Source organism: Dipodomys merriami, unplaced genomic scaffold (assembly GCF_024711535.1).
Source record: "Dipodomys merriami isolate MVZ:Mamm:240054 unplaced genomic scaffold, mDipMer1.0.p SCAF_26, whole genome shotgun sequence".
In the NCBI taxonomy this organism is placed as follows: Eukaryota; Metazoa; Chordata; class Mammalia; order Rodentia; family Heteromyidae; genus Dipodomys; species Dipodomys merriami.
This window is the reverse complement of record NW_027204048.1, coordinates 10,081,408-10,094,584: the sequence shown is the minus strand read 5'-3', so window position 1 is coordinate 10,094,584 and position 13,177 is coordinate 10,081,408. Positions and strand designations below refer to the sequence as shown.

Here is a 13,177-nt window from a genome sequence, read left to right as displayed (position 1 = left end):
TGGAAGCAAGGCAGTAAGTCTACCCCAAACTGGAAGAAAAGGGAATGAAGCACTGGGCATCTGTCTACCTGCTGCCTCTAATCATGTGTCCAGCAGGCACCTTACCTGTACATGTCCAAACCACAACTCCCTATAATTTGTGTTTTCTGCCCCATTCTCTCTCACCTCAGCCAATGGCACATAATCTACTACACTGCACAAGCAAGAAACCCCTGTAAGACGTGAGAGCAGCGGGCTGGTTGCAACTACAGGAAGGTGCCCGAATCCTGAAGGGCAGCGGGCTGCAGTCCGAGCGCCGGGAGCAGCGTGGTGGAGACGGGGTTGCGGCCCTGCGCCTCGCCGAGCTCCCTCAATCCATCTCCCTCGCCGGCCGGCCACACAGACAGACAGACAAACAGACAGAAAGACAGACAGACAGACAGACACACACACACAAACACACACAGACACCCACAGACAGACAGACACACACACCGAGAAACACCCGCCCGGCTACAGACAGACAGACAGACACACACACACACAGACACACACAGACAGACAGACAGACACACACACCGAGAAACACCCGCCCAGATAGATAGACACACACCCCGAGAAACACCCGCCCAGACAGACAGACACACACACACCCCGAGAAACACCCGCCCGGCTACAGACAGACAGACACACACACACCGAGGAACACCCGCCCAGACAGACAGACAGACAGACAGACAGACACACACCGAGGAACACCCGCCCAGACAGACAGACACACACACCGAGGGACACCCGCCCAGACAGACAGACAGACACACACACAGAGGAACACCTGCCCAGACAGACAGACACACACACACACACACACACACCTCGAGGAACACCCGCCCAGACAGACAGACACACACACACCCCGAGAAACACCCGCCCGGCTACAGACAGACAGACAGACACACACCGAGGAACACCCGCCCAGACAGACAGACAGACAGACACACACACACCGAGGAACACCCGCCCAGACAGACAGACAGACAGACACACACACACCGAGGAACACCCGCCCAGACAGACACACACACCGAGGAACACCTGCCCAGACAGACAGACAGACACACACACCGAGGGACACCCGCCCGGCCTCCGCGGCTCTCCGCAACCCCAAAGCCCGCCGGTCCCACCCGCACCACACCACTCACCACTCACGTGGGGCGGGCGCCGGCGCCGGAAGTTGATTCCGGGCTTCCGCTTCCGCTTCTGCTCCTGGCGTAGCTCCGCCCTCCTAAACGCTTTAACGTTCTTCCGTCTTGGAGTGGGCGGGGCTTAGAGGAGACGTGTTTCTATTGGTCCGCGGGTGACACGGCCCGGCTACGCCTCAAGAGCTGCGCCGCTGTCTTGCTGTTTGGCCGCTGAGAGGATCCCTCGGGCGGGCGGAGGGACGCGTCGGTGGTGGCGCCTGGGAGTGACGTATGTTCACCCGTTCGTTGCCGTGCTGGGAGACGGGGCAGATGCCTCCCGCGCGGCGGGCGGAGGGATCTGAGGGACGCGGTTCCCGGGCCGGCCCTCGCAGGGCGCGCCCGTGTCGGCGTGTCCGCCGGCGGGGCCCGTGCTGTGCGGGGCCGAGGCCGGGCCGGGGTCGGCTGGAGCCGCAGGCCCGGCAAGGCTTTGTGGTGTCGTCCGGCCTTTGCTGTGTGGCTCGGGGGGAAAGTCTAAGTGTCTCTGATCCGTGGAATAGAGCTAGGTCGTAGACGCCAAGCGCTTAGGGCGACGAATGACCCTGAGAGACGAGTTCGCCGTTACAAAGCATTGTTATTATGAACAGTTATTATTGTTAGGGCTGGTCAGAGCAGTCGGGGATGAGGACGTTTCTGTTTGGAGCTGGACCTGCTGTCTTCCGGTGTCCCCCTCCTGCTCCCCCCCCCCACACATCGTTGTCTAGCTCATTTTCAGCATAGTGTCTGTGAGTACCCCTGCCTTATTTGTTCCCCTTTGTCTCTTCATTGATTGCCCTCTCCTTACCCTCCCCAAACAACAAACAAACAAGACAAAAGGACAAGAAAATGAAAACAGGAACAAAGGGGGAAAAAAAAACCCTCTTCGTTGCCATTTCCTGGAGTTCATTGAGCTCAATCTTAGGTATATCATCAGAGACACATAGGCATTGCACCTCTCCGAAAAATAGCCTCCTTCGTTCTCCCTGTGTGGGTGCCAACTTACCATGTTCCCGTGCATGTCAGATCTAGCTTCCATCTATGAGAGAAAACAGGCACTGTTGGTCTCTGAGCTTGGCGTGCATCCCTTAACATGATTTGTTGTATGGATAGACCTAATGGCATGATATTCTTTTTAATGGCTGTGTACATTTCCCTTGTGTGTAGATAGGTACCACATTTTTTTTTGATTCATCTATTGCACTGTATCAGGGCTGTTTCCATAACTTGGCTGTTGTGAATAGTGCAACAATGAACACGGACGTTTGTCGTTTTTGATATATGCCAGTCCCTGGATCCTGTTTTCTGCTTCAGGAAATTCAGTTAGGGGATATCACCCCATTTTACAGATGAAGAAACTGACACAACAAACTTGGTTGTGTCAAACAGCAGGATTTAGTATTTTTGTTGTTTGCTTGTGCCAGTCCTGGGATTTGAACTGAAGGCCTGGTTGCTGTTTCTGAGCTTTTTTTGTGCAAGCATATCTCTCCACCACTTGAGCTCCACTTCCAGCTTTTTGGTGATCAATTAGAGATAAGAGTCTCATGGAATTTCCTCCCCAGACTGGCTTTGAACTGTGATGCTCAGACCTAAGCCTGTTGAGTAACTAGGAATTACAGACATGACATACCAGCACCTAGCTCACAGAATTTATTCTTTTACCAGTTGTAGAAGCTAGAAATCTGAAATCAAGTTGTTGGCAGGACAACACAGGACACCTTGTGAAAACACTGTATCCAGACACATCTTGTCTCCCTTGTATTGTGGTTCCAGACTGTCATACGTGTGTGATTGCATGATCTCAACCTAGGACTGTTTTCCAGTCTGTCTGCTTTTATGTCTGTAACTTCTCTTTCTATATGTTGTAAGAACATTTGTTACCTCAAGGCCATTAGCCTTATTATGTCTACAAGCCCTTTACACAAACAAGGTCACCTTCTCTGGTGATGTTCTGGGGATTAGGATATAAACATACTTTTTTAGAGACTATTCAACTCCATATCTGGAGAGTTGAAAATTAGGACTACCTCTCAGTCCACTGTGTTCCTTGCCTTTGAGGCATTACATTTGAGACGGGCGATCTAGGGATCGTAGGCTTCTCAGGGACAGAAGCCACCCTTGCCAGGCACTACTGCTCAGCACATATTTTGCTGGTACTGGTCTGACTTGATACATGTTTTCTGTATTTCAGTTTATTAGGAAAGCCTTGAAATAAGTGGGTTTTTTTAATATCATGAAGAAAGAGGAAATAGTTTTTTTTTTCCCCCCCAAGAGCCTCAACATGCCTCTTCTTTCTCCACTCCACTGTGGTAAAGACTTATAAGAGTATAGAACAAGAATTGTTGGAGACTCATCTCAGTGTTTATTGAGCAAATAATGTAATGAGGCTATGAAACATCTTAAAATCTTTGACAAGAAAATGCTGGACAGAACAAGCCACAAAGTACACTTTACCAATCCTTGGAATGGGTATATTTGTGTCTTCAACTTCATGGAGAGCAGAACTCCATATCCTGAAAGATATTTTCTAAACAGCTGCCTTAAATATACACAACAGAAATCTATTCATTTGCCTTTTCACCAAGAAGAAGAAAAAGCTACCAAAAAAACCCTCTAGACTGGAGTTAACAATGTTATTATCAAATGTTCTGTGCTAGCAAAAAGTGGGTTGAGTTAAGTGAATTGTTTTTGTTTGGAGTGAGTAGGAAGTATCTTCCAGTTTTATAGAATAACACAAAATGTATATCCTACAGATTGGCATTTTGTGTGTGGGAGTTCTAGGCTTGAACTCAGGGCCTGGATGTTAAGCCTGTGCTTTCTTACTCAAGGCTAGCATTCTATCACTTCAGCCTCAGCTCTATTTCTAGCTTTTTGGTAGTGACTTGAAGATAAACGTCTCACACACTTTCCTGCCTGAGATGGCTTTGAACTGATCAGAGTTCAGCCTCCTAAGTAGCTAGGATGACAGGCATGAGCCACTTGCACCTGGCTATAGGTTGATTTTTTAACCCTGTAACCCTTTAGTGCTTCAAATAGCTAATCATCAAAATATAGGCCACTTTGTGTATTTCTAAAAATATAAGTTGATAACTATTATAGTTATGTGATCAAGAGCACTGGCTTTTAAAGCAAGGAATGAATCTGACCAAAAATTCAAGTTCTTGTAGCATAGCTGGTCTGTATGTGCCTCAGTTTCTACATGGGTATAAAATAATGTAAAAACATTTTGGGGGGTTGCTGTAATGCTCAAAAGAGATGATGCCTGTAAAGTTCTTAATAGATGTTGAGTAATTCACAGCTAACAGGAGAATTCAGAGATAAAAACTAGAACTACTATTGGCTGCAGTTAATAAAAACATCAGCCAATAGCTGCTTAAGCAATAACTGCTTCACCCAATGGAAATCCTGAAGGTAGTTTGATTGCTGTAATTCAGTGACTTAACAGTCTCCCCAGAAATCCAAGATCTTTCTACCTCTCTGTCCAACAACCATCCTCAACAAGTTGGCTTTTCATTTTCAACACTTCTTGCTTTCTGATTGCCAGATCGACTCCTCAGTTTCAGGATTTATAGCAGAGTCCAGGACCAGGATCAGAAAAAGGATGCTCTCCAATAGACTCTGTCCTCACCTCAAATGAAAAGACTCAGGAGGGACCTGTTTCTGTTTTAGTGACCTTAGAAGCAGGTCTATACCCTCCTCCCCCACCCCCAGAATGATAGATCATATAATGTCAACTAAGCATTTGGATAGCATTCTTTTCAAGTACTCTGGTAAAATTAAAGGTCATTTGGTATAAACATGCTTGCACCTAGCAAAAGACATTTGGTTTGTAACGTAAATGAGTTTGGTTTTAAACTTCAAAAATAACTGTAGTAGTCTTGGCAGTATATCAGAATTGGCTGAAGAGTTAAGAAATATCAGAAATTCTCATTTAATGGGTCTGGAGGGAGAGGTTAAGGCTTTGGAGAGTTTCCAGGTCATACTAATGTGACAGCGAGATTCAAGAGCCACTTGTTTGAGGAATGAAGTTCAGGTTGTTCATTTGATTTTCTAATTAAACCTCAGATTTTCATGGTCTCTACTTTTGTTATCGCGAACAAAATTAAAGAATTAAACATAAAATAACCTTGTTTCGGTGGGGAGAAAATTGCATCTTGTTGACTGAGGTCTATTTCAGTGATTAAACATCTTCAGACATTACAAATGGTTGGAATTTGAACTCTACACTCTCAAGCCTATTTTGGAAGAATGAAAGTGTTAGCTGGTTTTCTCATCAATTCCTTATCATTTTGTAGAATTTTCTATTTTTTTAAAGTGTGTATTAGATGTCAACTCCCACACGTTACCCCCCCTCAAATCAGTTCTTTAGAGTTCTAATTAGTGTATTTTTAATGAATTGGGGTTTGTTTTTCTGTTTCCCAATTGCATAAGCATGGGTAAAAGGCATGTTGTTGATATAAAGTGTAAATGAGATTTTGGCAAAAACTAAGTTTTATTTTCAGGAACTATTAGAATGATAAATCCATGGAAACCGAGCAATTGCCAATGTATTTTCTTTTAGCAAAAAAGAGCTACTTTATATAGGGTTAGAAGTATGTTTTTCAATAGCGTAAATTTGCTACAAAGTGCACTAATATAGCCTACACATTAATTGAGCATTCATAATATTCTGGTGCTGTCTTTTAAGCATAAAAGTAACACTGGTGTAACTAATTTTATTTCCTTGGTGATATGTTTGACAGTAGAAAGATGAAAGTTTACCTGACAGTACTGTCACCTTTATGAAATATTGTGTTTTCCCACTATGGAGGAACGAAATAAGAATACACTCATACTGCTTAAACCCACAAATAATCACTTATATGTAGCATATTTTATGGTTTTATAAAAGAATAATTAAGCTTCATATACCTACTCCTAGCATAAGAACAATATGTTTATGGTTTAATCTTACAATAAAATTTTGCATTTATGCTTGATAGAAGCTGTTTCCTTTGCAAAGTCCTTATTAGTTTTACCAGGTGATTTCATTCATGTTCAGCAAGAAAGACTTGATGATTGAGCATGTATTTTATTAGGCTACTGTAAGCGTTGCCGGAAGGGGACCACCACACGGCTCAGGCAGAAAAGAGTTAACTGGGAGAACTAAACCTCCAGCCTGCACCAGATGTAGGCATGCAGAGAGGAAACTAATGGTGGCGAGAGATCATATAGGGAAAGGCAAGGAAGAGGTGTGGCCGCAGCAGATGCAGAAGTAACCTCAGAGGATGCAGCAGTGAACTCAGAGCCTGGGGTCCTTGTGCTGACTCACGGTCAGGTGATGGACAGTTACAGGGAATTACCAGTTTCTGGCAGGTGATTTCCAGAAAGGCTGCATGCTATCCTTCATGAAGAAGCTAGAGGAAGGGGGCAGTTCTCCTGGGCAGACCCAACAGTGACCAACTATGAAAATTAAATTGTTTCAAATATGACAAAAGAAGAGCCAATAATTTTCCATCCTTCCCAATTTTTACTTAAAAAAATCTGGGCCTGGGCTGGGAAGGTGGCTCAGTGGTAGAGCGCTTGCCTTGCATGCCTGAGGCCCTGGGTTCGATTCCTCAGCACTACATAAGCAAAAAGAAAAAAGCCAGAAGTGGTGCTGTGGCTCAAGTGGTAGAGCGCTAGCCTTGAGCTGAAGAGCGGAGGGACAGCGCCCAGGCCCAGAGTTCAGGCCCCACAACCGGACCCACGCCCCCCCAAAAAAATCTGGGCCTTAGGATATTGACCTAGACATACCTCCCTACTCCACCTATCTTTCATTTTAAAAGATGAGGAAAACCACCTGACTTACCTAAACTCAGTGGGGTAGTTTTTCTCCAGGAAGCGGATGCTCAGTTGGAATTAGGAAACAGAGATTTTTCTGTGAGGCAGACTGATGAAGATGGAGGGCGTACAAGAATGGATCCTGTTGGAAACACTTCAGGCTGAGACACAGATCTTAGTTTATGGGGAGAGAGAAAGGAGATATAAGGATTACAGTAAAACATTTTGGCTAGGCTACTATGTAAAGATGTTTAGTCCAAAGTCGAGATTTTCAACGAAAGGAGACCCAATGTGCCTCTACACTCTCATGCTTCATTCTACAGGTTCAGGGAAACCCAAGAAGAACATGGCCCCAGCATGAATCCTGCAGTAGATACTGAAGGCATAACAACTGTTGGACAACAGCTGCTATCTCTTGAAAGGAGGCTTCACCAGTTCACTCCCATGGCTGCCAGAGTCCAGCCCTTACAGAGCACTGATTTATTTCCCATCTGTGCTGAGGAAGCAGTTTTTCCCATCATGTCTATGCCTGTCCTCCTTAGCAAAAGTTAGAAGATGGAGATCATTGGGGCAAACTATAATCTCAGAGTTGTGCATCTTCCATCTCCATAGTCATTCTAATTCCTCTCACCCTCAGTTATTAACTTGGTAGGTTTATGTCTTATTTAGTGGTAGACTTAAATAGTGCACCCTATAAATAGGTATAATTATTATGTGCCAATTAAAGATAAACATTACAGATCATTTTAAAACATCCTAAAGAGAAAGTAAAATGAAGACATGCTACACAAACGTCTTTTTATCTATTGCTACTTGTTTAAAAGTAATCAGACTGGCCGAGTGCCAGTGGCTCACACCTGTAATCTTAGTTACACAGGAGGCTGAGATCTGAGGATCATGGTTTGAGCCAGAGACGAAAAGTCTGTGAGACTCTTATCTACAATTAATTACTAAGAAGCCCAAAGTGGAGCTGCAGATCAAGTGGTAGAGCACTAGCCTTGCACATACCTAAACCAAGCTCAGGCAGCTCCCAGCCCCCAAGTTCAAGCCCCAAGAGAGCACCAAAAAAAGAGAGCACTTAAAACTTGCAATGTCACTAGTGATGTTACATGTATATCAGGGTTGGCTTAAAGTTGAAATGATGCATACCTTTGGTCACTTGGGCCTTTGGAATCTGGATTTAATCCAGTAAGCAGCAGAGAAGCCTAATATGGCCCAGGGTGTACTTGAGAATGATCAAGAAGGATTCATCTTATGGATCCAGGGAAGTCCAGAGCAATAAAGTATAGTAGAGGAGATTGGTGGCAGAGTCAGACAGAATCCATCAGTAGAAGCAGAATGATCTGTCAACAGGCCCTGTGAGCCTTCTAACACACAAACATTTGATTTGCCTCTCTATGATTCCTGCTGACTTAGCCACTGAGGATGCTACAATAAGAACAATAAGCTGAAGAAGCAATAATCCTCATTCTCTTGGAAATTATGTTCAAGAAGGGGAAGCCAACACAAAACACAAGCAAAATGCATGAAATCTTAGATGGCAATAACAGGCGAAAAAAATCCAATCAGGAAGGGTGTAGAGAGTCTGAGGTCTATGAAAGTGGAGAGAGAATGAGTTCTGCTGCTACCCAGAAGAACAGGCTTTTCTACAGAAGGACCAGTGAAGAAAAATGCCCCGAGACCTAGACACACTCCATTGCTCGGAAGAAGATGCAGGCCAGTTCTGTTGGTATTAGGATCCGAGATAATGAGTTTAGAGAGTCATGTGCAGAGGTGACATCGTATCTTGTGTGGTATTAAGACGTGCATGTTCCCTCTGAAAGAGAAGGATGGTGCGCAGAGGGATTCCGGGGTGAGTCTGTGTTTTTAAAGAATCATGGACGTGATGTGGAGAATTAAGTCTATATGGGGGCAGACACAAAGGTGGGGGAAAGAGAGGAAAAAGCTGGTGGCTGTGAGCAGTAGAAAAGTAGCAGAGGCCATGTGAGGAGTTAGTGCCACAGGAGAAGGGACAAGGACACATTGAACGAAATAGAGGGGGAAAATCCCATGGTCAAGTTATCAGGAGCACCAAGAGTCCACTAGGACTGGGCCCCCTTGAAACCTCCATGGACAGAAATATGGGTGCCTAGGTAGCACCTCTCCCCCGGCTCACCGTAGGCTTTGTATTCGAAACTCTTCAGGCATGATCACAAAACAAAATGCCCTTCAGAGGGAGGAGTGATTTTCATCATTCTCCAAGTCTTGTGAGTACTGGAATTCAAATATTGCCCATTACTGCCCCCTGCTGGATATTTCTAAAAATGTTTCTGCAGAATCCTGCTTAACATTAACCCACACATTGGTGAGACGGGGAATTAACAAGACTGAGCAACCTCAGTGGACAGCTCTGGGGAAGAGTTCTGAGCTGATATTTCCAAACGCATCTTGGATTTGATAAAGGTATTTTGGCAAATTTAAATGTATGTGTGTGAGGGGCGTGATTGCATGGGTCACCAGATGGCAGTATTTCCCCAGAAATATCTAATGTTACTGAAACCTTGTGGATGAAATACTCCCCAGGATTCCAGGAAGGCAAGCTCCAGCAGCATTGCAAATATTATTAACATTTCCTCTAAAGTCAGGAACCTAGAGCCCTCCCAGATGAGAGGTGACTGTGGTTCTATTCTCTGGCTTCAGCTTCCCCTGAAGGGACAAGATAACTTGATATACTCTGTATGTCCCAACCAGATTTACAATAGGGTCTAACACAAAGTATCTGATGGCAATTTGATGAGGCTTCTGAATTTCTCAGCACTGTTTCTGAAATGAATACCCCAGAATGTCTAGGATTACAAGAAGAGCTCTTCTATACTGACATCTTAAATCATAATATTTAAGAAAATGTGAGACAGCAATGTACGTACATCTTTACTAATGAGACGAATAACAAAATCTAGGGACATGTCTACTGTCTGTGTACTTTTGAAATAATTAGGAGCACAAATGATATTGTAAAAAAAAATAAACCTCCAAACCCTAACCAGAATGGGATATTGTTGCCTACAATATTTGAAAAATTGCTTCAACTTTAGTGAAAATAAAGATGTGTTCTCTTTTGTTCCTTCTCTTCCTCCTCGTCTTTTTCTCCTCTTCTTTTTCTTCCTTATTTTCTTCCTTATTCCATACCCCTGTTATGTCATGAGTCTCTCAAATTCTGTTTATGGACCTCTTGAATATTGCATGACCCTGGAGTTAATAATCTTTTGAAATACGTGTGGTGTTTTATTTTATTGTTTTTTGTTTTTGTTGATCGTGGGGCTTGAATTCAGGGCTGAACTCTTTTGTTCAACTCTTGAATTCAGACCTTGAACTCTTTTGTTCAAGGCTAGCACTCTCCACTTTGGGTCACAGCACCTCTTCCATTTTTCTGGTGATTAATTAGAGTCTCAAGGACTTTCCTGCCTGGGTTGGCTTTGATCTGTAGTCCTCAGATCTCAGCCTCCTGAGTAGCTAGGATGACAGGCTTGAGCCACCAGTGCCTGACTAAATGCTTTCTTTCTTTTTTTTAAATGAGTCAATTGAACTAAATGTGAGCAGGCCTATAACATGAGTCCTTATATATCAGCTGCATCTTAACTTAATATGAAAAAATAACTGAAAGCCTAGCTAGGAGCACATGTTTGTAATGGCCAGCTGAGTTTCAATCAATCAGCTAAGAATCTGAGATTGGCTATATACAGCCAGAGCAGGTGACCAGTTGTTCAAACCACAGAAGCAGTCTCAGTTCTATGCGCTGTAGCCTATTCGGTAATCAAAGCTTGCTTCTGTAAGTCATTTCTGTTTTCTGTCTATACACACTCTCTAACCACATGGCAGCCTGGAGTTCTCTGACCCTCTTTTGGTTCCGATGATTGTTGGATTTAGGAATCATGAATAAAAACCAGTTCTCAGGACTAAATTGGTTCCCCTGCCCTGGGTCATTGGGCTTGAACTCAAGGCCTGGGTACTGTCCCTGAGCTCTTTTGCTCAAGACTAGTGCTCTAAGACTTTGAGCCACAGCGCCACTTTTGTGTTTTTATTTTTATTTTTTGGGGGGTGTTATTTTTGTCTGTTTTTGGTTTGGGGTTTTTTGTTTGTTTGTTTGTTTCTTTGAGTAGCCAATTGGAGATAGTCTCATGGGGATTTTCTTTCTGCCCAAGCTGGCTTCAAACCGGGATCCTCAGATCTTATCTTCCTGAGTAGTTAGGATTACAGGTGTGAGCCACCGGCACCTGGCTTGTAGTTTTGTTTTTAAAGAACAACCATCACACATTTTGCCAACTGAAGGAAATAATCCTCCCTCAGGCTAGCCAGGCTCAAGCTAGAGAGAGAATGCGTTGATTTCAGAGATCTGGCATGCTCTTCTCAATGCCAATCCCTGCTAGCCAGTCAGTTTCCTCTCTCCCCCTGTTCCTTTCTTGTCATAATTCAGGAGCACTAGGATTTCCCTACCATATTTTCTTCTTGGAGTCACTTCGTTCCTCTTCGCTAGCTGAAACCAGACCACACTGGGATCTCGAGGCTCCTCTGTGTAATAGCTTCATCCAAAGTCACGATCAATGTCACTCAGACCCAGGAATGCCAGCCTTTTCCACTTCTCTCTGTCTGTCTCTGTCTCTGTTTCTGTCTCTGTATCTCTCTGTCTCTCTGTATCTCTCTGTCTCTCTCTGTGTCTCTGTCTCTGTCTCTCTGTCTCTCTGACTGTCTCTGTCTCTCTCTGTCTCTGTGTCTGTCGGTCTGTCTGTCTGTCTGTCTGTCTCTCTCTCTCTCTCTCTCTCTCTCTCTTTCTCTTGGAGGAGGGAGAGTGTGGTAACGGTTTAAAGTCAAGACAATACCAGCAGGGAGAGTCACAGAAAACACAGTAGCTTTTGAATATCTCCATCCTTCTACCAAAAGCATCCTCTACCCTACAGAATTCAAAGCTATTGTCTTGTCTAAAATTATTAATTTGGGTATTTACCTTTCTATTACCTGACAGGGAATTTATGTGGTTTTTTTTTTTTCACATCCGGCTCTTCTGATGTCTAGCACAGGGCTGGATGGGTAGTTGATGTTCACAGCTGTAAAGAAATGAACCAGACGGGAATGGAATAGGTGCCAATAATTTCTGAATTTCAATTTTTTGGTTTCTTTTTTTACTATTGTTCTGATTGGCTCCATAAATACCACCAGTCAGTTTCATGGGTCAGCCTTTATGGCAAGTAATGTTAGTTTGTGCACACGCAGATGTCCTCTGGGCCCTGGTGGCTCACACCCATCACCTTAGCTACTGAAAGGCTGAGCTATGTGGAAAACTACTGGAAGTCAGACTGAGCAGCTGAATCTGAAAAACAGTTAACTAGTAGAAAGCTAGAAGAGGAGTTATGGCTCAAGGGGTAGAAGGCCAGCTTTGAGCTCAAAAGCACGAGGCCCTGAGTTTCAGCCCTTGTATCCCCACCTCTACCCCCACCCCCACAAGCCAAAGCAGTAAAATAGAGATTAAGGTTGGTAACTATAAATAAAACAAGATTCATAAATCTCTTAATTTTGTGTAAATACATTTTGCCTTTTTATGTGAGTTAGATAACATTTAATGAAAACAAATGTTTCCTTTTATGAATTATTAAAGTCTCTTATACTGTCTACAAAATGCTTATGGGTTATGGGCACACTGCTATTAAATATGAAACAGAATATATGTGCATGTGTGTCTATATAAGTTTACTAGCAAGTGAGATAAATGATATATAGACAAACGAAGGAGAGATGTGGGCATAATCAACTAACATTCCATAGTACAAATAAAAGTTGGTCCTTTCATTAGTAATTTCTGTTTTTTCATAAATAATTATGATAAATTCTTATGCAGAATGAGTAAGGATAGCTAATCAATTTAACTTTGTGCCTCGTGGCCTAAGATAATGAGGGTCTCTTTTACTGAGGGAACACGTAAATGAGATCACTGAATTGATACTAGTGGGACCTCGTTATCTACTATTGTGATATATGTCTTCTGGGACATACGTGTGTGTGTGTGTGTGTGTGTGTGTGTGTGTGGTCTCCAGAGCTAACTAGACTGGCCTAACATATCAAAATCTGAGCATTTCACTAATGTAATAACTTCCCAAACAAAATGGAGAGATGCAGGCTAAACATATTTAGGTGAACCAGACCATTAAAAA

The 13,177-nt window shown here is 43.7% G+C and overlaps 1 protein-coding gene across 2 annotated transcripts in view; it reads right to left on the bottom strand.

Moving 5' to 3' along the window:
* Pum3 (pumilio RNA binding family member 3) overlaps window positions 1-1,258 on the bottom strand; it is a 35,816-nt gene extending 34,558 nt beyond the window's left edge. Inside the window, exon 1 of one of the 2 annotated variants that reach the window (XM_070035674.1) lies at window positions 1,182-1,258. Coding sequence is in view for 1 of the 2 variants with exons in the window: in XM_070035673.1 (XP_069891774.1) it covers window positions 166-182 (17 nt within the window). In the remaining variant the exon portion in view is untranslated. Of the gene's footprint in view, window positions 1-165; window positions 1,057-1,181 lie in introns of those variants that run through there. The other variant, XM_070035673.1, reaches the window with a different exon arrangement.
* Between the last annotated feature and the right edge of the window lie 11,919 nt (window positions 1,259-13,177).